Genomic DNA, 27,094 nt, shown 5'->3' with positions numbered 1-27,094 from the left:
TTCTTTAGTTGGTGCTAAGAGTAGTGGCATCTTTTCGTACATGACGATTTTAATTCATTAGACATAGACTTTCGGAGGAAGCGCTACTTTAGCAAAATTATATTTAAAATAGTTGGTGTTAACAGCGAATAACAACAATATTAGTATAAAATTAAAATTGATAATGAAATTTACTATCAGTTTAATTAGAAATAATTTTTAAGTCTATTTGTTTTTTACTAATTTATACAACTTTAAAATTAGTCGCGAGTCTGATCCTACTCGCAGGCTGTACTTTGTCCACCCTTATTCTATGACAAAATTGATTGAATCGAAAACTAATTAACTTAAAATTTTTCATATATCTACTTTATTTAAAACTATAATACAATTAAACACAATAAACGAATTGAAAAAATATGTTCGAAATGTAAAAATACAACTAATTTTTAATAAAAAAAAAGGTCAATTATGAAATGAGTTTTAGAAGTCTTTAGATAGTAGAATTCATCTTTCGGTATTTTGAGCGAATCGTAATATCAGTCATTTTAGGTTGCCAATTTTTTTTAGAAATTTCTTCTGGTTTGAAATGAAAAAAATTGGTTCATAAAACTGTCTTAAATAGTAAACAAATATTAAAAAGATACTGTAAAGCTTTTCAAAATATGTTTTTTAAGGAAAAAAATTTAAAGATACAATTTTTTCAACTTTATGATAGATTTTTCGTATCTAATCGAAATTTTGTTACTTTACATGTAAAAATAGTTTTAAGTTCCAAGTTTTTCCGAAATTTTATGTTTTTTTGCAACCCTGCTCTTTATAGACGTTTAATGTTTAATGATAATCTTTATACAAAACCTAAGAAAAAGGATTGAAAAAATTATAAATTATGTAGGTTAACACTTTTATGACAGAAATAAATATTTCTTACATTTCATAACCAAATTACTTCATACATAAAAATAATTGTTTTTACAATGAAAAACGTACCATCCTTTTTCCCCCAATAAGGCTACTTAAATAATCTAGACATCTGACGTGAAACTTAGTCTTTGGTATTAGACTAACTTAGCATGACTTTGTACAACTGTCCAAATAATAAGTTATCGAAAGTTAACTTTAATCAAGTAGTACTTAAATATAGGAATGTTCGATCACATTTGATAAACTAGAAACTGAAAATTTTCAACCCTGTATGTTTTAGAAATATATATATATATATATATCACAGATGTTCTTGTGCTAAAACTTTATTTCAACTAACGGCGTTTCACTGCTCTCAAATAAATTTAAGAACAGATCTACGGAGTCTCAAAAAGCTCTAAGAATTCTTAGATTCTTAGAGCTTTTTGAGACTCCGTAGATCTGTTCTTAAATTTATTTGAGAGCAGTGAAACGCCGTTAGTTGAAATAAAGTTTTAGCACAAGAACATCTGTGATATACATTCCGATAAGCTTAGCTAATCAGGATCTCCAGGATTTAACGCCTTATAACGTTACATCTTATATATATGTATATATATATATACTTTTTTTCAACTAAACTATATAAACAATAAATGACCCAAATCACATGCATTTAATGTAGAAAAAGAAGCAATAGAACTTAGTCTTACCGTGATAAAAAATTAGCGAAATCTAAAAGTATATTGCACAAAAGAAAATTTGTATATATAATTCACTCAACCATATTAGTAGAAAAATAAACTTATTTAAGTTTATCATTAACCATTTCCAAAATCTTTGATTTGAATGAGAAAGCTTTTTTTAATTTAGAAAACAAATCTAAAAATTATTATATGTAAGAGTTTAAAAAATGGATGTTTAAAGTTAAATATTTTCAGTAAATGCTAGTATAAAGTAGCTAGACTAAAAAATCGTGATCAATCAATTAATAACTTAAATGATGATAATAATAGTAAAATTTTATGTCAAAAGATGTACTTTTTTGTTTCACAAACAGACGCACTCATAATCAATAGGTTTTATGAAGTCATAATATCTGATTAGAAAATAGTGAGGAAATTATCAATCTTACTGCGATGTTGCTGTGAAATACACTCAGATATCCAGATGATGTTTCTACTCTCTTGTTCTCGCAGCTTTATTAGCGAGTAGAAAGTTCCGTATTGAAATTGCTGCATGAAACTATACTTGTTCAAATATACCTGTGATTTTATAAGAAATAAATAAAATATACCAATGAAGTAAGAAGTTTCGAAAACATATTTTTTGATTGATTAATTAGATCAGGGGTCGGCAAGCAGTTGGTGCTCGCGGGCCAAATTTTAAGTTTCCAAAATCTTCGTGGGCCGCAGTTTTAGTTTTAGTGACACTAATAAAATACTTTTATTTTTATTCAGTTTTTTATCTTTAATGACTTTTAGGTACACATAGATTACCCATTTAAATTATACATATTTAGTGGAATAAAATTTACATAGACTAATATACTCAAGACTTAATAAACTATATACTATCTTTAAAAGTTGATAAGAAAATCTTAATATATTTTTTGTTTTACTTAGAACCTAATTCTCTAAAAAACTAAGCTTGAAAACCATCTATAAGTCACTTTTATATATTTTCTGTATTGTCAACCACTTTTTTTATAATTTAAAAAATGTTAAGTGCTGAAAATAGTTTTTACGTTTTAAATAATTTGTACTTTAAAAAAAAATCAGTAGCTGGTTAACTAAATAAATAATTAATGCTTGAATACTTTAATAAAATACCCTATTAAAAATTGATTAGTGTTTTAAATGGTTGCCACTTTAAAAGCAGAAATGTCTGAATATCATAAAACCAGCCTGAGTTTATTAAAAATTAAAAAAGCCAAAAACTTCCTTTGAAAAACAAAAGGTTTAATACTTAACAAAAGTATCATCATAAAAAAATACAAAATATTTAAAACGAAAAGTAAAAAATAATAATTAATAAACTTCAATGCAGTCATAAAAACTATTCTGAGAATCCAAAGATTTATTCAAAGTGTTTTAAATAAAAATTTCACACGTACACCTAAATTTTCTAAAATCTCTTAAATAGGTTTAACCAAGTGTGAGCTTTTCAACTACTTGACTTTTTTGGCCACCCTGCTTTAGATAAAACTCACGAAATAAAGAAATAACGAGTTTTTTGACAGTGAAATAAATATATACAGAAAAAAAAATTATTGTAAGCCAGCTTGAATGGACAGTTAAGTTACTTAAATAGTGTTAACGATAGTATTAAAATTTGTTAAGCCATAAATGAAGTAGAAAAACTTTTTTTATTGATAATTGTAGCAATTATTTATTGCTTTATCTGCAATGAAATATTGCTTATAAAAAAGAGTAAACTAAAAATATAAGACGATTTATAAGAATCACAAAACGTTTATTAGGAGTTGTTGCGAGAAACTAAAAAAACAAATCGCTTAAGTCAGTTTTAACAAAGCACATGATTATCTTCAGTAACTACAAACTTTACAGGAAAATTTGTCGAGGCGTCAACGTTTAGATTTGAAAACTTTGTTAAAGAACTTGTGTTAGTGGTAGTAAAAGTTATTTGTTAATCTCTTCAGTGACAACAAAAAGTCCCTTTAAGCAATTTCTGATATTTCAAAGTCAAATAAATCAATTTAGGACTTTAAACGATCTATTAAGATATAAACAACAAAAAATGCTGCTCATCTGAGAATATTTGTTTGAGGTGTTTTTAATAACTTAAGTATTGTTTAAGATTTGGTTAAAAATGAGCATCTCTGTACATTGGTGTGCGTAGAAATAAATTTAAGATACACAAAAAACTTCTAAAAAATCAAAATGAGTCAAAACCAAAATTAAATAAACACTATTTCTTATTATTGTGTTATTTAAAAAAATTTGTACACTCAAATATAACATGTAGTGATAAAAAATTTATAAGAGAAACTTAGGTATAATTAACGTGTCAAACAAAGTACCTAAGTTGTAAAAAAATTATATTTAAATTAATATTTGTGATTGAAACTATAACTATGATAATTTCTGTATAAGGTTTTACATGCATTTATTAAGAAGGTTAAGAACATTTTACTGCGAAATCATATGAATCTGATTACCTACAAGGGGTGTTAAAGATAAGAAAATTAATACAGTTGGTCATTATACTTAAAATTACCATTTTTATTTATTTTCTAAAATAAAATTCCTATGTTGTATATAAATAACATATGTCAAACAAAAAATACTTGTGCTATTTTTAACTCTTAGAAAGAATGTAAACAGTTTTAGGGTTGCTATAGGTTTTTAAGAAATTTTTCCAGGTTTTCTCAATTATTAAAAGTGCAAGTTTTTAGTCTATTTTTAGTATAAAATTAAGTTTACAGTAAAAAAAAACTGTCTAAAATAGTATAGCAACATTTAAAAGATACTGTTAGGCTACTTTTAATGTGTTTTTAAATGAATAAAATTCTTGAGAACAAAAAATACATTTGTTTGATAGATCTTTTGTGTAAAGTCAAAGTTTCATTACTTTACGTGTAAAAATTGTTTAAAACTCAAGGTCTTTTTCGAAATTTCTCAAGTTCCAGATTTTTTTAGCCTAAATTGTAAATTTCAAGTTTTTTCAAAATTCAAGGGTTTTTGGCAACAATGTTTGATTACATTTGTATGTAAACAATAATAAAAGTAATATTTCCAATTTTAGCAGCTGCAAGACTTAAAACTTAACATATATCATAATTAAAACTAAAACTGTGAAGTGAACAAAACATACATCATAAGTTTAATTTGCCACTCTTTAAAGTTGTTTATTTGCTTAAATTTAAACAATTTTGATTGGTAATACACAGACTCAACAAATTTATCATCCCTAAATCTAGTTTGTATTTAATAGGTTTTTCCAAAAAAGAGCACCTGTGTATATAAGTGTACAATGCAAAGAAATTAACTTAAGTTGCCAAAAAATTTTGTTTGTAAAATAAAACTGTATACTGAACAAAAACTAATTTAATTATGTCATATTTATTGTTTTAAATGTGTCTGTAGACTCTTAGATATTGTATGTAAAAACAGTTATAATCGAAAATTATGCTTAAATTGAACTTAATCTAACTTAGATAAAGTTTTAAAAATATTTTAAAAATGAACATCTCTGTACATTGATGTGCATAGGAGTTAACTTAAAGTACACAGAAAACTTATACAACATTCAAAATGTGTTAAAATCTAAATAAAATAAACTTATTTCTTTTTATTATGTTATTTTTAATTATTTTGTGTACACTTTAATATAGTGATAAAATATCTTAGGTATAAATTACGGGTGGCTGTCACTTTTGCACGAGCGTCACTTTTGCACGAGCGTCACTTTTGCACGAAGGGACACTTTTGCACGACTGTCACTTTTGCACGAAGGGTCACTTTTGCACGAGGGGACACTTTTGCACGGCGACTCTTTTGCACGAGCGTCACTTTAGCACGAGGGGACACTTTTGCACGGCGTCACATTTGCACGCAGGGTCACTTTTGCACGAGGGGACACTTTTGCACGGCGTCACTTTTGCACGAGCGTCACTTTATCACGAGGGGACACTTTTGCACGGAGGGTCACTTTTGCACGAGGGGACACTTTTGCACGGAGGGTCACTTTTGCACGGAGGGTCATTTTTGCACGGCGTAATTTTTGCACGAGGAGACACTTCTGCACGGCGACATTTGTTACGGCAGCATTGTTGCACAACGGTACTTTTGCACAACGTCACATTTTTACGATGAAGATTTTGCCCAGCGACATTTTAGCACAATGATTTTTTCGCACGGAACATCAGTTTTTCATTTTGGTAAAAACTTCTTTAGCTAGTACCAAATTTATAACATACTTATATTAAAGGCAAAAAATGAAAGATTTAAAATCTTAAACAGTAAAAGTTAATGTTAGAAACAAACTAAGGAAAGATAAAATATAATTATTTATAAAAAATTCATACCAGGGACAAAAAAAAATAATTAATTTAGAAACTAGGATAAAAAATACTCTGAGTGTAAGTAAGTTGTTCTAGTTTATTTTGAACTTTAATATATTAGTCAACAACTATGTCATATTATATATTTTACTACACAGTTACAAGTTTATTGTCCATATGATGGACCTAGGCATCAAAACCTAGACCACTTAAACTGAAAGAAACATAATAAAAAAATAAAGTTAATACAAGAAGTTTATTTGTTAAAACAAAGATAAAAGCATAGTTTGATATAAAACTTATAGGTTAACATAAAAAGCAAAATGTTAAGCACAAACTTATACTTATTTACGCTTTGATGTAGAACGATGAACGTCAAAAATTTAAACGCATTGATTAACAACAAAAATAAAAACCTAACGCTCAAAGGACATTAAAAATAGACTGGCTATTTGAGTAATCATTAAATACATTGAAAAAGGACTCATTATTAATAGAATAAAGGTGCTGCTAATATAATAAATTGAATTATAAACTAAGCTTAATCTTAAAATTAAATCAACGGTTGGTAAAAATTACTTATTAATTTTACTAACACAAATATAATTTTGATAAAAAATTTTTAACTTTAATCGAAATTCTTTAAAATTTTTGCAAGAAACTAATTCATTTGTAAGTTTGTTCCATATTTCAACTGTCCGATAAAAAAAAAATTCTGCCAAGCCTCATTATTGAAATGTTGCAGCGGTTGAAGACTAATGTGGTATATTTTCTTTTAACATAAGTTCAAACTTCCAAATGTTACTTTCTCTCTGTCTTATCATGATCATGCAAAGTTATAATGCTGAAATAATCCAAGTTCAACTAATTTTATTGCTCTTTTTATTCTCACGCTAAATTAAAAAATAGACTGAAAAATAAACGTCAAGTAAAATCTGAAATACCTTTACAATTCAAAAATTAACTAAATCTTTTGTTTTATTTTAACAACCGTTTAAAATTAAAATAAATTTTAACCATTTGTTTAACAACTATATATTGCTAATTTTAACATCAAGAGAATATAAATAAAAAATAATACTCAAGATTCGTGTTTCAAAGCCTTACTAAATTAAGGTTATCTTTCTCTTTAAAATTTAACGAGATTCAGATAATTTTTATTTAAATTGTTCAAAATTGTTTGTTATTCATCTAGTTTATTTTGATTAAGATTATAAATATGAATAAATGAATTGTGGTACGTAATTATATTGTTTTCCGTAAAACTTAAGATAAAAACTTTTATTTAAGAAATTTATTTAAGCACTGACGAAGTATTAGACCGAAACTTAATTTGTAAAATAAATTTTTGCAACAATAGTTTCATAAAAACTTTACATTAAAATTTCATTAAAAAACTACAACATTTTATTGATTCAAAATAACTTGCGTTTAAAAGCGAATATTATTTAAATTGACAAAAAAAAAATTATTTATATTTCTATTTGAGAAAATAAAAATTAGAAGCGTGCAAAAGTGAAATTCTGTTCAAAATTGACTGATTATTTAAAATTTTGCAGTTCATAAGTATACATAATAAGTACATAATAAGTATACATAATAAGTATACATAATAAGTATAAAATCATGCAGTTCATAAGTATATGAAATCCGTTCAAAATTGACTGATTATTTAAAATTTTGCAGTTCATAAGTATACCCGTGAAATTATAACGCCGTGCGAAAGTGACGCTTTGCAAAAATGTCGTCATGCAAATGTAACGTCGTGCAAAAGTTTTGACGTGTAAAAATGTCGCCGTGCAAAAGTGATGACCGTGCAAAAGTGACGCCGTGCAAAAGTGTCCTTCGTGCAAAAGTGACCCACCGTGCAAAAGAGTCGCCGTGCAAAAGTGTCACCTCGTGCAAAAGTGACCCTCCGTGCAAAAGTGACGCCGTGCAAAAGTGTCACCTCGTGCTAAAGTGACGCTCGTGCAAAAGAGTCGCCGTGCAAAAGTGTCCCCTCGTGCAAAAGTGACCCTGCGTGCAAAAGTGACGCCGTGCAAAAGTGTCCCCTCGTGCTAAAGTGTCGCTCGTGCAAAAGAGTCGCCGTGCAAAAGTGTCCCCTCGTGCAAAAGTGACGCTCGTGCAAAAGTGTCCCCTCGTGCAAAAGTGACGCTCGTGCAAAAGTGACCCGTTCCCATAAATTACATATTAAAGAAAGTATATAAACTGTAAAGAAATGACGTTTTCCTTAATTACTGTCCATTTTGTACACAAGGGAAAACATTTGCATTTTGTTCATTTACTTAAGATATTTATATAGATAACTTACTTAATACAAGTATTTTTAGTCCAATTTATAATAAAACTGAGAAAAAAAAAACACGGCTCGAATGCTAATCTGTCTTTTTTACAATTTTAACCCAAAGCAGTGAAGCCTTTTAATTGTTTCAGAATATTAAACAGGGACTTCAAATGAAACTAATCAAATTTAAACAAACTACAGCACTTTTACCATAAAAAATTAAACTTAGAATATATTTTTGCTCAGCGGGCCACATTTACATGCTCGCGGGCCGCAGAACTTTCTTTCGAGGGCCGCATTCCATTCAAAAATAAAACGTGCTCGCGGGCCGCAGATTTATCCTTAAAGGGCCGCAATTGGCCCGCGGACCGCAGTTTGCCGACCCCTGAATTAGATTAACAAGTCCTTGACGCCGCAAAAAAAATTACTAGTTAGAAAATTCAAAAATTATATTTTGTAACAAGTTAATATTTTAGTCCCAATAGTAGGGACAGTCTTTGTGGGGTTTTTAACAAATCTAATATGTTTTAAAACTTAATTTCTTAGTATTTTACCTGGTGTAAGTACCTTAGACAGGGTTGCCAAATATTTTTAGCAAATTTTCTCCAGGTTTTCAAATTACACGTTTTAGGGTCTATTTTTAGTTTTAAATTAAGTTAAAGGTTTAAAACTATGTTATATAGTATAACGACATGTAAAACATATTTTAAAGCTTCTTCAAATGTGTTTTTTAATATAAAAATTTTTTGATGATGACAAAAAAATTTATCTTTACGATAGATTTTTTGTGTCAAATCGAAATTTTACTACTTAACATGTAAAAGTTGTTTAAAAGTCCAACTTTTTTTTCGAAATTTCTCAAATTCCAGGTTTTTCCAGGATTCAAGGTCTTTTGGCAACCTTAGATGGCTCAATTGTCATTTTAATTACCTAAATTGTGCAAGGTATTAGTGAAAAATTTAGGACAAAAGTAAAAATATAGTTAAAGATCATAAACATCAAATATGGTTATAAATTTAAAATAACTTACTATTTAAAAAAAAAAAACTTAATAATTGAACTCATAATATCCATCGTAAATTATACAACATAATGTAATAGTTTTAACAAGTTCTAATTATATCTAACGTATTTTTTTGTGTATTTCAGATGCAAAACGTTTTTAGTCAAAATGATATCAAACCAAAGTAAGCTTTTCAATATACAAAAAACAAACTTTGTTTTCTTCCAAAGATCATATCTCTCGTACATTACTATTTTTATACTATTTAATCATTTTTATCAACTTACTAATAAAAATTTAAAAAAACTTTACACTTAAAATAGATATATTCTATTTTAGTTTTTGCTTAGCTTTAAAATCGCCTCCACACCAAGTCTAAATATTAAAAAAAAACTATGCTGTTAATTGTAAGAATTTTACATGCAGCATTTTAAAAGAAATTAATTTTATTTGCGCAATTAGTTTCTACTTATAATTCTTAAATATTTTTTACGGCAAACAATATTTTATTAGCTAAAAACTTAATAAACTTCATCAACACAATTAAAATATTCTTAAAACTTTATCTAAATTTTTTAACTAACCTCGTATTCGTAAAACTTTTCTTCCAAAGTCTTTTCTCCAACTCCACTTCCAACTCCATCGAATAGCTTTTTGTATTCCTTTTATACATATAATTTTTTATTAGTATATTAATTTAAATGTATAAATACTCATCTTCTTAAGTATATAGTAACAGTATAATATATAAGTTATAACTTGCTTCTTTAAAACTAAATATGTTTCCGATTTAACCAAACGACTTCAATTTTCTGTAACATTTTCGAACAGTTTGAACTTTACTCAGTATTAATGAAAAAAGGTTATTAGCGGAATTAATTTTAGTATTTTTATTAGATTTTTCGATAAATATTTATTTCTGTACAACACTTATAAAGTTAATTCTACTAGTAAATATTCATATTTTTCAAACTAAAATATACTTTTAGTGTAAATCTACTTACTTCCTTAAATTTAAATTTATTATAAGTAATAAAAAAAAACATTTATTAAAATTGTCTGAGTATATTAAGTCAATTTAGCATGTATGGTGTAATGTGTTTTTTTCACATAAAAAATGATCAAACTTTAAGTGTAAGTAAAAACAAAATTAATTAATCAAGGACTAAAACAAATAGGCATAAAAGCATCAGCTTGCTAAAAATAAAGTAGAGTATTTAACTAAAATAAAAATACAGCGATAACAAACTGGATAATAATCTGCAACTCTCTTAACAGATTCGTAATCATTTGCGTTTTCCAGTTCTTTTAAACCATCTGGATAGAGCTTACCCCTTCTTGGATACAACTTTACTCTATCATCTTTGCTAAGTTCAGTTCCAAACGAGTTTATTGTTATTATGAACGACCTTCGATCGCATTCAAACTAAAAATATATTTTATACACAAATTTACAATTCAAGTACATATTTGTAAAAATTAGGAAAACATATACAGTTGCTATGAAAAACTCAAGTTACCTGTTAATGTTCTAATAATTAATAAATGTATATAAACTAAATAAGCATGTTAGTCCTGATAATATACAAATATATAATCAAGAGTTACACTTATCACATTCATAGAATCCATTTAGTTGCTAACAATCGTTAAATTTTAGCATTACTTTTGAATAATATTAGCTGAATTTGAAAATTAGCTGAAATATGTTAGATGTAATAATAAATTTATATAATGAATAAAGCAGTGTGAATTGAAATGAATTAACATAAATGTAAAAATGAACGATTGATTTAAACCAGGGTTACCAAACTTTTTTTCATAGACCCCTTTAAAGAAATAAAAAAAGCTATGACCCCTTTGACAAGACTTCTCAAAAAACTATCTTTAATTACACCCGAGACCTTTTTTTTGATCTTCACCATCAATTCCAGAATATCTAGTGTAAGTTTCAAAACTATAGCCTCATGGTCCCCCTTTGCTGCTTATGGCCCATAAACTTATTTTTTTGAACTTAATTTTTGAATTTAAAAAAGTAAAACCTTAAGTAGAAAACTTAAGGGAAGTAAATAAAAATCAACTTAAGTATTGTCAAAGTTTTCAGATACTACTTAAAATACTATTAGAAAAGAAAATAATAAATATTGAAGTTTTCTATTCACATCAAGAAAAACAAAATGCTACAAGCTACAAGTAGATTGTTTATATGGTGCTGATTTGGAAACATTTACAAAATATTCAAAGATTGCAAAAAAACTGGTAACTATTTACTAAATATAACTTCCACTTTGATTTTCTTATCGGCATTATTAACTAGATATCAACTTCAATTCCTTATATATTAAAAAAAATCTTCTTAAAACAATAAAGGCTTTCGGTGTTATAATTAATAACTATTGTAAAAATTAAAAGAATGATACACTTCAAATTAAAGAAGGACAAAAAAATAGAACAACATGTTAGAATAATTTTTAATACTTCTTTAATAAGATCCAATGAAGTTAAATAATACAAATACTTGTTAAAAATTAAACATTTGAAACTGCCAACATTACTGAAATTCAAGCTGATTAAGCAATTTATTATTGCAGTCGCTTCAAAGCTATGTTATTAGTGTAATGTTATCTTTAAAAAGTATCTATAACTTGAAACACTTTAAAGTTTTATTGCAATTCAAAGAACAGAAAAATATTTTGAACTACGTTTATAAAAATATTAATTCGAACAAATAATTAAATATTGTATATATTTTTATACTTTTAAGTAATGTTGAAGAGATTACTTTCTTATTTTAAGTAAAGCGAAAACTATCTATTATGTATAACATATAACAACGAAATTTATTCCAAGTTTTCTGATTTTCTTCCAGATTTTTTAAGTATAAAAACTATTATTTCTTTTTATTAAAAATTAAACTGAAGAACAAAAAGAGGTATTCAATAGCCTTATATTTCTGAAAATATACTGTAGTGCCACTTTAAATGCGTTTATTTAACTGTAAAATGTATAATCTCATTACAATCGTGTACTTCCAAGTCCTTTTTGAAAGATTGTTTTAATGCAGAAAAATTTTGGTTCTTTTAGGGGCAATAAAAAGTAAGGGAAAAAGTTAAATTGCTAATTAAATATTAAAGTGACGATATTTGATGGGGGATATTTTTTAGATTTCTGCTAAGTTGGTTATTCCAAAAATGAGTTTGGGAGTGCTAAGGCCTGCTTTAGAGCCTTAGCACTGATATAACAACTATTTATTTCGACTATCATCAACAAAGCTAGGGTGTTTTATTACGCCATCATTCAACAAACACTAGAATGCACTGCACGAGCATCAACAGTGCATGTGACAGTATGTGACCTGGGTTTGTCCTTGGAATCATCAGGCATAAAAGTCATACATAATCTTAATAAATGTTGCATCAGACAAAACAAAAAAATATTAAATAATTTCGAACTGAAGGTAGGTACAGTCAATAAACTGATACAACTAAATTGTTCACAAGTCGAGGTCTAAGACATTGTCAGTTTCAATGTGATATTATAGTTTCTAAACAATAATTATCAAAAAGATAAGAACAAATAAAAAAAGTGTTATGCCCTTAATCAAAAGTTTAACTTTTTGTAGGACTTGCTACATTTTCGTATACATTATATGTTGGTAACAATCATTTTTGTTTAATGATATTATACATTATTAAAACTATTTTTTATAATAATCTTTATTTCCTGTAATAAAAATAATAATTCAAAACAGTATATTTAGCTTACTTTAAAATTTCAATTAAAAAAAATTTAAATTATTTTGTAAAAGCACATTATAAAAAGTGTTTCTTTATGTTTACAAATACTCGTTTAGTGTGAAATCATTAGTCTAATGAAGTATTTGAGTATAACAATTGAAAATTATTTTTTTTAGTGAAAGATCATAAAGTTATTTTCCTGTATTTTATTTAGAAAATATTACTAGCTTCAATTTCCAAGTTAATGAGTTTAAAAATATTCAAAAATATTTTTTTCCTGCTGAACTACTATTGAATAGTATTTTAATTATTTCATACTATTTCGTTCATATATCACATTTTACTTACATTAAAGTGAAGCTTAAAAATTTACTATTATATTTTCGAATTATATAGCTTAAACAGTTTTAGTAAATGAGAGGTGTACAACTCGATGACCGAATTTACAAAAGGTCCATTGACCATAATTATTCCGGATTTTTTAGGAATTCAGGTTCATGGCAAACTGATATAAACAAAATATATGCAAGTCAAAGACATTTTCATTTAAAACTCTATACTGTTTTTTTTTATAACTTAAAATTATTTATGTCAACTTTATTAATATTGAAACAAATGTTATAAATAATTAAGAGACAAATATTGAGCAATAACGAAAAAAATAAACAAAACACAGGACTTTTTAAAATAAAATACCTACAAGTACTTTGGTAAAAAAATGGATAAGTTTTTTATCTATATTTTAAAGTCCGTAATCATTACAATACATTAATTTGTTCTAATAAAATATATTTGAACTTCACAAACTTCGTATTTATAACATATTTATTTAATCTATAAAATTATTGATTCTTAAAAAAATAATACTAGTTTTTGGCACACAACATACAAGGCATATCTTAGATAAGCGTTAATGATAAGTTAATGCTTTATAAAAATCCAGATTATCTAAGGATATATACAGTACATAAAGAAACTTCATATAATTATATATTGAAGTAAACAAATCATATGCGAGTATAAGAAGCATGAAAAACAAATAAATTTAGACAACACTTAAGATAACATATTTGCTTCAAAAAAACTTATAATAAACAAACCGCTAATATTTCACACATTACTTCAGCTGTAGCTCCACCACAAGCTTTACAAAAATCATAAAATTGTTCTAAATAAGACTTGTACAAAGTGTTTCTAATAACTTCAATGTTCAACTCATTAAAGTCTTCTTCAGAAATACAATCCTTAAAGAAGCGAGCTATAAAATAAAGTTATTTAATCTCATACTAAATACTTGAATCTATATATTCAAAAGTGTTGTTGAATAGTAATATTTATGATAGTATGACTAATAATAATAATAAATAACAACTCGTAGATATATTAAATATAATATTTTTGATTATGTTTCATTAAAATATTTATAAAAAAAGAAAATATAAAATTTTATTCAAGTTGGACAATTCTACAAAAAGACTAGTTGAATCCCCTATGGCTTTAAAATATCATGCTTTTTTTGGAATAAATCAAGTTCAAAATGAGGATGATAAGTGATAGATGATCTTGTTTTAAGCTTTATACATACAGACTTTAATGAAGCATTTTTTTAAGCTTCTGGGAAAATAACAGGGTCGGAATGTTATTCTCTATTGAATTTTTATTTAAGAAATCATTATAATTTTACAATGAGAAAATTAATTAAAATAATTTGTTACCTAATAAAATATTTATTTTAAATTAAGATATAAAAGTTTCTCAGTATAAAAATAAATAAATTTCAATAAATCTATCTAAGTAGTATAAATATTACAAAAAAAAATATTTTATAGCTACACAAATAGTATAAAAATTAGAAAACTTGTTAGTCTGACAACATTAAGCTCATATAGCTTATACATAATATTAATTGAAAAAAAAAACTAAAACTAAGAGAAAAATAAATATAAAAACATTTAACAAACATATATAAAGTAATACATCATAAAACAAACAAACCAAGTGGGGTATCAATAAGTACGGAATTGTACAGTTCAGCTGTGTTGTTAGAAATTTTTGCTACTTCCATGTCTTCAAAATGGCCAATTGGGTGACACTTTGGCAGCAAATCTGATATTTGACGTTGGCGCAAGGAACCAGTTATCAGCAAAATCAAATTGTCAATCATATAGCTGTATCTGTAAAAGATGAAGCTTTTATAACAAACAGTTTTACTTTATTTTTACTTCTTTAAGACTCTACTTAAGGTAAATGATTAACCCTATAGACCTGTAAAGTCATTAATTTTTAAATATACATACTTTTTGCAAGCTTGGTCTCATCTTTAATGCGAGTTATGTCTGATTAGAGATATGAAGATAGCTTAGTATAAATGATATATAAACTTTAAGAAAAATTTTTATATTATATAAAACAATACTTCGACAGAAAGTCTTAAAAAAAAAAGCTACTTAAAACATAAACTCCAGAAAATAAACTTTATATACTTAAATTTTCTTGAGAATGAAAACTTTATTTTTATACGATTAATAAATATTTAATTATTTAAATGACAATTGACAACAAAGATAACTTCTAAGTAAGTAATTAATATAAACACACTTCTTATAACTTATTTGAAAACTTTTTAAGTTTGATATAAAAATTGCTAAACAGCTACTAGGACAAACCACAAAATTACTTTATAATAAAAATAACAAAATTGAGCATATTCAAAAAATTCAACCTTGTCTAGCTTATGCAACCAATTATTATGAAGTTTTAACTTTTTTATTGTTAAAGTGATTAAAAAAATAAAGACGCTTGTTTTATTAAAGAACAACTTTACCATTGCTATAAAATCAAAATTTTTAAATATTAGTACATAGTAATAATATATACATATGTATTTTTTCGTTCCTTTTAATTATAATGCTTTAATTTACTTTATAATATAAACAATTAACTAACGTTACAAAGTCTAAGAATGTTGCAAGTTCTTTGTAAGCATGGTTTCTAACATATCTGAATTCATCAACTAGTTTTTCACGCATCTTACTGTCTATTGTTGTAACTGCAAGGGGAGATGGCTCGTTTGACAGGAAGTTCCCATAACTTGTACTTTGAAGATGCAACTTCAAGTCTATAAAAACAGTAAAATATTTTTGTTTTTAACTTAGTTAATCTTTTTAAATGTATATTATTATATTTTATTATATAGGAAAATGATGCACCAGAAGAGCATTTAAAAGGAACCATACTTTTATTACTTTTAACCATACTGCAGGATTGCTACTTATTGAGGAAAAAAAGCTAGCTTACTTTAAATTAGCCTTATTCAAAACTACTTGAGTTAATAAATAGAAAGTAGTTACAGTCAAACAATGAAAAAGTTACCGTTAATCAAACCGGTAAACTTAAAATCACTATAATAATTGCTGTCGAAATTTTAAAACTAAAATTCTTTACAACCATAGTTACAACTTGACCTTTTTTACTCTTTATTACAAACCAAAGATTATTTAGTATAAGTTTCAAATATTTTACTAATTATCTCTCAAACTCTTTTATTTTTAATTTTTTATTGCAAACCCAAGATAATTTAGTGTAAGTATGTTTGATTAAAAAATCTAAAAAAATTTACAGAACTTTAAAACTACTTCCACTTGTCCCTGACTTACTAAAATTTCCTAAAAAAGGCAATAAGAACCACTTTTTAAAACCCTGATGTAGAAAATAATATCATTTTTCAGAAATAAGGTTGATAGTCACAAAAAATAGCTGAGTTTTTCAAACCAACTTTAAAAAATTCAAATTAGCCTGAATTTTCAATCTTAACAGGGTAATTTAGTTTGACTTAAGTTGTCTAAACAGGACATTTTAGGGGATAAAAACAGGGTGCTGTCTGAGTTGATTATAGGTGTGATTTTTTTAAGTAAATATCTTATACATTAAAATTGAATCATTTAGGCCATGAAAGTAATTTACTTTTTTACTTATTAATCTTATCTTAACGATCTTTAACTTAGCTATCAGCTGCTTTTAATCATTTATAAAATTAATTTTTGAGATATAAAACTACAAAATGGGGAGTTTAATAGGTTGCTTATGGAAGGACCAGGTTAAACACAAGAAAAAACTATTTTAGGTTTGCGCCTCCCATAAGAAACTTATTGTAGTCTCAAACTTTGACCAACTATATCTGAAAAATTATTTTGAATTTTAAAAATATGTTAAAAAATACTTGTAGCTTAGTTAAAACTCAACTTGATAAAATCAACTTGTAAAAAATGTGATTTCAGACTTTTAGCATACACAAAAGCGGTAGCTTCTTTTACACAGTCTACACACTAAGCTATATATGTATATATCAAAATGCTAACCATCCAAAGTTTCACATTGAGTAAGATGCCTGTAGTCTTCTTCTTTCAAAATTCCATTTTTGAATCCACGAATTAAACCTTCAAGGAATCCATTGTCAACGTTAAAACCAGTCTCAATAAAATCAAATAAACCCATTATTTATTATAATTTGATCTAAAATATAAATAACTTAGATATAACTAATCAGAAATATTTTTATATACTATTTTTGATAGTTAATTTTACCAAGTTTATTACGTTTGATAGTTTTACAGAGCATTTCTGTAATGTTAAATATTTTTTGTATATTTCATACACAAAATTCAAGCTTTTAAACAAAAATTAAATTACAAAATATACCAAGTTTGTAAAGAAATAGATGTTATCTTCTCTAAAAATAGTTTTTGAATATCTTAAAAATTTAATTGGGAACTAAAAAGTTTTTTACTTTGTTTCTCTAGTAATCTTAGTACTATAAATATTATTTGAAAGTTATTTTAACAAATTATAAAAACTCAAATAATTGAAGAGTTTAAAAAATGTATATGTCAACAGGGTAGCCACCCAAAATTTTGTAAATTTAGCCCAGTTTTTCAATATTTTGACTGACTTTTACTTTCCTCTTAGGTACACGTTTTAAGAACGCATTTCAAGTTAAATAAGCATTCTAAATGAGATATGTGAGTATTTTGAGTATACATATTTTGACAAGTATTTTAGTACGCACTTCTTATTCACTACACATTTTTGAACCAAAATAATAACTTCTGTCAGATTTCTTTTTTATTTAGACTAGTAATTCTTAGCTACAAACATTCTATTGAGTAGCTGCTGTGTTCAGAATGTGTACTTCAGCAAAATATAACTGTAATAATAAGTTATTGGAATGTAAAAATAAACAATATAAACTTAATTATAAAAAAGTTTGCACTGAACTAGGTATACTTTTTTCTAACTGCTCACCTCTAAGTGTCACAAAAATGAAGTAAACTACTGGTAAAGAACTTTTAATTAAAATACTCAAACTATCATAACTAATTCTGCAAGTGCAAAACTAAAAATTGTATTAAAATTAAAAAAATTATAATTAACTTCTTTAAAAATTAAAAAAAAATTATATCATGATGTATACTAAAAAAAATTAGCCAGCTACTTAAACAAAAAACAGTCTGGTTCTAAAATTTTGCAAAATAGACTTTTAGTATATATCAAAGTTTCAATATGGAGTCCTTGCCACAGATCATCAATACTAAAAACATTACATACAACAACCAATTGTTCAAATAGGGAAATGGTTCAAAATGTTTCTAGGAAAATATTGCAATCTTAGTCTGACTTAATAAAGGACTTTTTGTTTAACTTTACCATTTGAAGGCTTTGGAATTTAACTATTATAATTTATGTTTAACTATTCAAAAGTATAAATTTAAGTGTTTGTTAACAAAAGATCTTAGCAAAACGAGTTCAGTGGAATATATAATAGTAACAAATTATACAGTATTCTTTCTTTATTACACTAACACATGTTTATTTGTATTAACCCTGTTAACACACAGAAACATGTGTTAGTGTAATAAAGAAAGAATACTGTACAATTTGTTACTATTATATATAATAACGAAAGGATACTGTATAATTTGTTACAGGGTTGCCACTCTTTGAGCCAAAAAATCTTCCCTGAGTGACCGAAAATTTCCCTGAGTAACCTTAAATTTCCCTGAGTTTCCCCGAGTATTTTTCAAATCTTAAAAAAAAAATTTTCTCTTCTAACACAAATTATTAATACCTCATTCTCATTTTTCTTCTTTAATAATAAAAGGAAGGTTGTATGTGTATGCTTCTGCATTAAATTTATGAAAAAAACTGTTTTCAAAAACTCAATCTTAAAAGGTTTTAACCAATTAAAAATTAAAAACTAAATTTTTGCACAACTTTGTATAAACTTGTTAGTTAACTTTCTACATAAAAGAATAAAGTTTAATTTGTTTGACATTTTAATTGACAAAATTTAATTATACTATAATAATAATTTCACATGAAGAACTCACTTAAATGCATACATAATAACTTAATTATGACTTGTAAGTCTTTCCTAGCAACTGTTCTGAATGCAGTAAATAAAACTTAAAAGCTTAATATTAATGTAAAAAAACCTGCAAAAAGAAAGTTTAAAGAAATAGCTAAAGAAGTGTTATTATTCCTGACCAGTTTTCTTTGGTACAATTGAGAGCCCAATAAATTTCAGCAGCTGTTGAAGAAGTTGCAGCTGATATACTAGTTAAACTATTAGCCCCACCAAAATAAGAAGTTATTGCATTATTTTTACTCTTAGAGGCTTTCAATTTAAGATATTTTTTCGACATACTGTGCAATTTCAATGCCCTAATACCCATGTTGGATAACGCCATTGGTGTATCATCACCACACCACTTACATTTAAACTTCTCTTTGTCTACATCCTGAAGTAACCAATCTTTGAAGTCTTCATGGTTAAGCCAACTTTTTTTAAACAAGGTTTTAAACTGTATTTTACTCATAATACTTAAAAAAGCTTTTAAATTAAATCTGCAAAAAAGTTGTAAAGTATATTAAAACATTCACACTAAAAAATTAATTACCATTACTGTTACTACTTTTGAAATTATTATTTATTAACAAAAATTTAACCTCTATTTTTTAACAAAGTAATACAACACTAATCTGTATTCATTTTAATTTTTTTTACTGAAAACAAGTAGTTGTAAACAAATAACAAATAACTTTATTATTTAAAAAATAAGAACTAATAGTACAACATAGTGTTTTATAAACTACATAAGTAACTAAAAATAAAAAGTTTATTAGAACTTTTCAATGAATAGTTAACAACATCTTTCATTTCTCTAAACCGTTTGATTTTACTTAAGTAAATATAAATTTAAAACTTAAAAAAACTACAAAGTTAATACTAAGAATATTGAAGAACTAGCCGCAAGGCTAAAAAAATTCTAAATAACCACTTAAATAATAAAAATTACTACTTTTGAACAAAATATTGAAACTGGATTAACTAAATCTCATTCTAGTTCTAGAAAAAAATTTCCCTGAGATTTTCAAAAACTTCCCTGAAATTTAGAGAAAAAATCAAAACTTCCCTGAGTTTCCCTGAGTTAAAAGAAAAATGCCAAATTTCCCTGAGTTTCCCTGAGATTTTCTACAGTTTGAAAATTCCCTGAGATTCCCTGAGTTCCCTGAGTGTGTGGCAACCCTGTTGTTATTACTATATTTACTTTTATACATGTCACTTTTCATTCTCCAGCATGGTTTTTTTCTCTTACTTAACTATATAATTTTCATGTGCCTTTATGCGTTAACTCCAAGTTTAATTGAAAACCTGTATTCAAATCACAGATAATCCATGTTTTTTATCTACTAGACCAAATAGAAAGGCAAGAGGATTTTTACTGTAGGTTTATACTTAGCACAACCACCTTGTTGTTTTGTTTTACATTTATATTATACACAAATTGGTAATTTATAATATATTTAAAACACCTGTATAAGATCATTTTATTTTAACACCCAACTGCTCTTTTTTAAAGCAATAATTATTTATCTTACTTAATATGTAATGTATATGCACTATGCAGCTAAGTTGTGGTGTTTTTATGTACGGCGCTGTAACTTAATTATTTGTCAGGGCTTAGAATGCTTAATAACAATTTTAGTTTTTGTGCTTTATTTTTCTTAAAATTAAATTCTAATTTGTTATTTTAAGTATTAACTAACCTTACGTATGTTATAATTCAGATTTTATCATTATAAACATTTTATAAATATATATTATCTAAAGTTTCTATAGCTTTAATAACCTTAAAACTATTAATTATTTTATTAATTCAGAAATTAATGTTTGTTGTTTTACTAATTTAGTTTAAGTGCTTTACTACTTTTTTCCATACAAAATGAATAAATTATCTAGTTTGCAATGCAAGATAAATGACTTATTTTAATGTTAATGTATAAGAGCATAATAAAGAGTTTCCAAATGTTTTTGGCAAATTTTCTCCAGGTTTTTAAAATTACACATTTATGGGTCTATTTTTAGTTTAAAGTTAAGTTTAAGGTAAAAAACTTTGTTAAATAGTATAAAAACATTGAAAATATACTCGGGGTTTCCACTAAAATTTCAAAAAAAAAAATTATAGGGAAATCCATAAAATATAGCAAATTAATAGAGAAATTATCAAAAAAAAACAATGAATTTTAAATGTTACGAACATATTTTTAAGGTAAATAAAGTAAAATATGTGATTAACCTTTTATAAGCACAGTCTTATTTCAAATAAGGAGTTACGAAAGTTTGAGGGTTTTTGAGCTCTAATTTTGTTTAGATAAGCAAACTTTAGAAAAATTGTGTTTAGTATGAAAAAAGAAAAAAAAATTCTGCTTGATTTTAAAATTATATTATGATCTTTAAAAAATATTAAGGTTATTTTATGTGTTTTTTTACCATGCAGTGTCTCACCAAGCAAAAAACATAACTTGTAGGGATTTTTACATATTTTTTAATTTTTTATAGGGATTTAAAGGGATTTTTCAGATTATTACAAATTTATAGGGATTTATAGGGAAGTGGGAACCCTGTATACTGTAAAGCTATTTCAAATGTGTTTTTAATAAAAACATTTTTGATAATGAGAAATTTATTTATCAATATCAGGGTTTGTGCGCAAAATTTTTTACATTTAGCCTGACTGAGACCAATTTAGCCTGACATTTGACAAGGAAAATCCTCTTTAGAAGTCATTTTAGGTATTGGGGGGGGGGGGGTATTTATTAGTACTATTGTAGTCTCCGACTTCAATCAGCTTTATCTTAACAATATTTTGAGCTTTAAAAATCTGCAAAAAGCAAATCATAGCTTATTTACAACTCTATAAAATAAGATTAAATTGTGAAAAAGGTAATTGACCCCCTCAATGCCTGTAACATAACAAATTCAGTGATAAGTTTTAATATAAGTGTTATATCTAATCTAATACTAGTGGAAAAATTTAATATATATTACTAAACGCAATTGTTAAAGTAAATTAAGCACTAAGTAAAAACATTATAACCAGAAGATTTATAATAAAACAACGTGGATTGTGTTTTATTAAAATTTAAAATGAAATGCTTAAACAAGTATTAAAATAAGTAAAAAGTGTTTATTATAGTATTTTGACTAATACTTAAAATTGATACATAATTATAAACTGTAAAATCTAAATAAATACAGTGATGTTGACGTCATATCAGATTTAAAAAGCTTACACTTAAGTTAAAAAAAAACCTTTAATGTTTTGTTCTTGTAAAGAAAAAAGAATTGTACTTAAAATTTGTACTCCCACAAAACTTTGTATACATATCTAAGTATAGCTAATATAGTATATAGCTAAGTTTTAGTGTTGTGAATATCTCTAATAACTTTAAACAAACAGTAAAATACATGAACAAACTGCTAAGAGTTTTAATCTAAAAAGTATTTGGTATAAAACCTTTAAATTAGAAACTAAAACAGTTCAACCAACTAAGCTCTGAAAAACATAGCTGATGTAAACAAATTCAAACAAACAGCTAAGTTGTTGAGCTAAACTGTAATGTTTAAACTGTACTTGTTTTATGAATTTTCTTAATTATGAAGTAAAGAATCTACTCAAAAGAAAATAATGAAGATTCTTAAAATCTTTTTAGAGATTCAACAAAAGGTGTTAAGCATTTATTTTTAGAAATACTGACTTGTCTTTAATTACTAAATACTAGATCTTTATTTAGAAATAAATTCACATTTTAATTTGATTTTAAAAAGATTTCTCAATTTTTTTATCAAAAATTTTCAAGCATTTGAACTGAGAAAAACTGAGATTCTCAAATTTTTAAATAAAAAAACTGATTTAGCCTGACGTTTTTCAACTTTTTTCAAAAAAACTGATTTAGCCTGACATGCACAAACCCTGAATATGGTAGATTTTTTGTGTCAAATCAAAAATTTCCACTTGTAAAAACTGTTTAAAGTTTAAGGTTTTCCCAGTAAGCTTTTTGACAACCCTGATAATATTTTGATGTAATAATTGGATGTTTTTTAACGTTTAACAACGATTAAGTATTTTGAATTAGTATTTCTTGAACTTCATGTGAGTGCTATGTAAAACTTCTCCCAGTGCAAAACAAAAAAGTTCAAAATTTACTGTCAAAGTTACTCATTCAATCGAACCCAAATTTCGTATACGTAATCAGTATGACGTAACGATTCTAGCAAATTTAAAATCAAAAAAAAAATATTCGTTTATGACTTCACAATAAAAAAAAACTGTGCTTTCCGTAATGTTTACGCCAAAGTTACTAGTTCAATCGAACCCAAATTTTGTATAAGTAATCAGTATGACGTAACGATTCTAGCAAATTTAAAATCAAAAAAAAATATTCGTTTATGACTTCACAATAAAAAAAAACTGTGCTTTCCGTAATGTTTACGCCAAAGTTACTAGTTCAATCGAACCCAAATTTCGTATAAGTAATCAGTATGACGTAACGATTCTAGCAAATTTAAAATTAAAAAAAAATATTCATTTATGACGTCACAATAAAAAAAACTGTGCTTTCCGTAATGTTTACGTCAAAGTTACTAGTTTAATCGAACCCAAATTTCGTATACGTAATCAGTATGACGTAACGATTCTAGCAAATTTAAAGTTAACAAAAACATTTGTTTTTAACGTCACCATAAATAAATAGCTTAACAATATCACAATAGTAAACATAATAATATCACAATAACTAAACGCTTTTTTTATTAAACGAAATATTATATTAATGCAAAATGAATGATATATGAACGAGTTTTTTCAATTTGGAATTAAAAAAGAATAACAATTAACTGCTCTTCATTATATAATGAATTACGAACAAACAATTAATGAACTATTTAAACTAAAAATGGTATTTATGTATATGAAAAATGTTGAGAAAATGAAAAATGTTTAAACAAAACTTGAAAATAACTGCACGACAAAATAAGTGTCAAAATGATGCAATATTGAATGAAGTAATGTGAGTGCTTCATATTATGATTTGTTACTTTACTTGGTATTTTACTTTACTTTACCTAATTTAGATAAAGTATTAACCAATATTATATAGTTGTATAACAGTGATTTATCATTATGTATTATATCTATTATTAACCATTAATCTACAAAAATCTACAGTACTTATTTTTATTTTTTTATAAACACATATTTATAACCTTTATTACTACTACCTACTTTAGCATTGATTCTTTCCTTACAGTATTTATTTTTACAGATCTCTGTTGAAGTGTGTTAACTTGTTAACACACAGAAACATTGTTAGTGTTATAAAGAAAGAGTTTAAGTTTGTTAAAATTTGTTATTATTCAATATGAATATAAAGATAACTATATAATTTCAGCTCAATATTGACGTGACATCATGATCAGTAATTATCCTTTTTTTTACTGGGAAATATATTTAAAAGTTAACTTCATTTCTTTGAAATGTCAAAAATAAAAAAGCTATAATCATTATAAAGTAGCATCATTATGATTCTACATTCAATAAACAATATTCCTGCAAAATTTAAGTAGATTTTTTTTTGTATATCTGTTAACCACTGAGTTTTTATTTTGCAACTTTATTTTTAAGAGTTTTTAATGTCATCATTAGCACCCCTAAACCATCAAACCACACAGTTTATACAAAGAGTTGTTTATACTAAATGACAAATGGTACTTGCTCATTTTAGCTTATTTATCTTTTTGGGCTCAGCAAATGGAGTTCATAGATAGTCTAATCTGGCTATGAGCATAGACTTTTGTTTTTTTAGTAAGTTCTGCCAAATAATGGACATCCAACATACTTTAAAACTTTTCACGGATAAAAACAGGCAGTTAATTATACTCATAATGAATATTTACTTACTCTACTTTTGTATAAAGTGTTTTTAGTCACTGATTTTATTATTAAAATATACTTGTAAATATTCAGAGCTGTTATTTTGAGAATGTATTGTTTATTTACTTTTCTGTAGTTCTTAAACGCTCAATGTTCTTAATAAAGTACTATTATTAAATTTGTAAGGACGTCTTTAGATATTATGAATAATCATTTATTTTAGTCTATACGCAACATAATGTTTTTTTATATAAAAAATTACTGCATGCACTTTTATTCAAACTATTATAAAACTAAAATAAAAGATTTTATAGTTATTAAGAAAAAACAAACTTTGTTGTAAAATATAAATCTTTTGTCTTCAAAAAGTGGTTAAAAAATTATTCTACTTTTTTATCATATAGATTAAATTCTTAAAATATATTAAAAAATATTCTGTTAGGATTTTAAACATATTTGTTTAGGAAAAACTTATTTTAATCTAGTTGTCATGTATCACTAAAGCTTGATTTTTAGATATATATTTCATAAAACCTTAATTTTCCCTTTTAGCAGACAAATTTGTTTCTTGTGGTTTTGTTATGTTTTAAAAAGTATATAATATATATCTTTTAGATAAACTAAAACCTTCTACTAAATTTAGTAAAAAAAATAGTTTTTAAATCTATAACTTAATTAAAAGTTTACCCGTATTCGTATATAACAAATAGACTGGAACTGGACGCTGTTTGTAAAAAAGTAGTAAATACAATATAACTTTCTCAAGTAATTTCACAAAAGAAACAAAAAGTTATAAAGTATTTATTATGTAAAAGCTAAAGTAAACAATTGAATCTTAGAACTAAAATAAAATGTTAACAAAGATAGTATGTTACTTTGCTTTTCAGTTGCACTTACTTATACTTTTAGATATTTCTAAATTGTACAAAATTGTATTTTTAAAACTTATTGGGGAAAATATGTTTACAAACGAAAAAAAATGTGCTATTTATTATTTAGAAAAAGTCATGGAGAAAAAAAAAGAGTTATGTTTGTCCTGGTCAAGACGTTAAAAGGTATGAAGTGGTGGTGCTTTCGAGCACCAGGTTCTAGGACCAAATGTTTTGAGCACTTTATCTAAGGATCTTTAAATTAAAGAAGAATGTTTATTAAACATCCGAAAAATTTCAAAAAAATATCAAACTGACAAAAGTATCATTTTATCCAAGAAACTAACATTTAAATAATACTATATTTTTATTAATTTTAAAAAATGTTCTACAGTTATTTTTTATGAGTTTCAAAGAAAAGCAAAAACTTTAAACCGAACTTATGGCAAATATAAAAACAGTTTTAAATTTAGAAAAGTGATTCGGTAGCTTAGCTAGTGTAATAAAAAATATTTATACAGTACTATTAGTTTATTGAACACGATAGAAAAATCAACGCTTAAAAACTTTGGTCGAATGGTATAATGTATAAAAAGACCTTAAAGACCTCTTGAGCTACATACTAACTACATAACTTATCCATTTTGTGTTATAAGATTAACGAAAATTACAACTTTTAGCATTAAGAATTCGTAGTTTTACAAAAATAGATATATAAAAGAGCAAAAGACATATTAAATGACTACTAAAAACAATATGACATTTTACTCAGAATAATTCATCATGAAGTAATATAAATAAATGATATTTTAGTTGTAGAATAAATGTTTCTTAGAAGAATAACTTAGGCTTATTGATTTGTTTTAAATTGTTGTATACTAGACTATATTTAAAAAAACTACGAAAGAAAACAGCAAAACAACATACTAAATCTGTTTACTACAATAAAATTTTAAAATAAGAAAATAAATAGAAAGCTAGCAAACGTATTTAATTTTTAACGATGAAGTAGTTGACAATT

The 27,094-nt window shown here is 25.6% G+C and overlaps 1 protein-coding gene across 1 annotated transcript; it reads right to left on the bottom strand.

Annotated features, from left to right (window-relative positions):
• Positions 1–1,539: 1,539 nt before the first annotated feature.
• Positions 1,540–17,440, bottom strand: LOC145830040 (V-type proton ATPase subunit d-like). Its single transcript, XM_082937934.1, has 7 exons — positions 17,291–17,440; positions 15,879–16,050; positions 14,928–15,106; positions 14,033–14,190; positions 10,445–10,621; positions 9,780–9,857; positions 1,540–2,147 (listed from the first exon to the last, which is right to left on the bottom strand). Exons 1-7 carry the CDS (start codon positions 17,424–17,426, stop codon positions 1,986–1,988), a joined length of 1,062 nt encoding a protein of 353 aa, XP_082794060.1. The 5' UTR covers positions 17,427–17,440; the 3' UTR covers positions 1,540–1,985.
• Positions 17,441–27,094: the final 9,654 nt, after the last annotated feature.

This window comes from Thalia democratica, chromosome 2 (assembly GCF_965202585.1).
Source record: "Thalia democratica chromosome 2, ktThaDemo2.hap1.1, whole genome shotgun sequence".
NCBI lineage: Eukaryota > Metazoa > Chordata > Thaliacea > Salpida > Salpidae > Thalia > Thalia democratica.
Note: the sequence above shows the minus strand (reverse complement) of the source record. Positions and strands in the feature narration are given on the sequence as shown.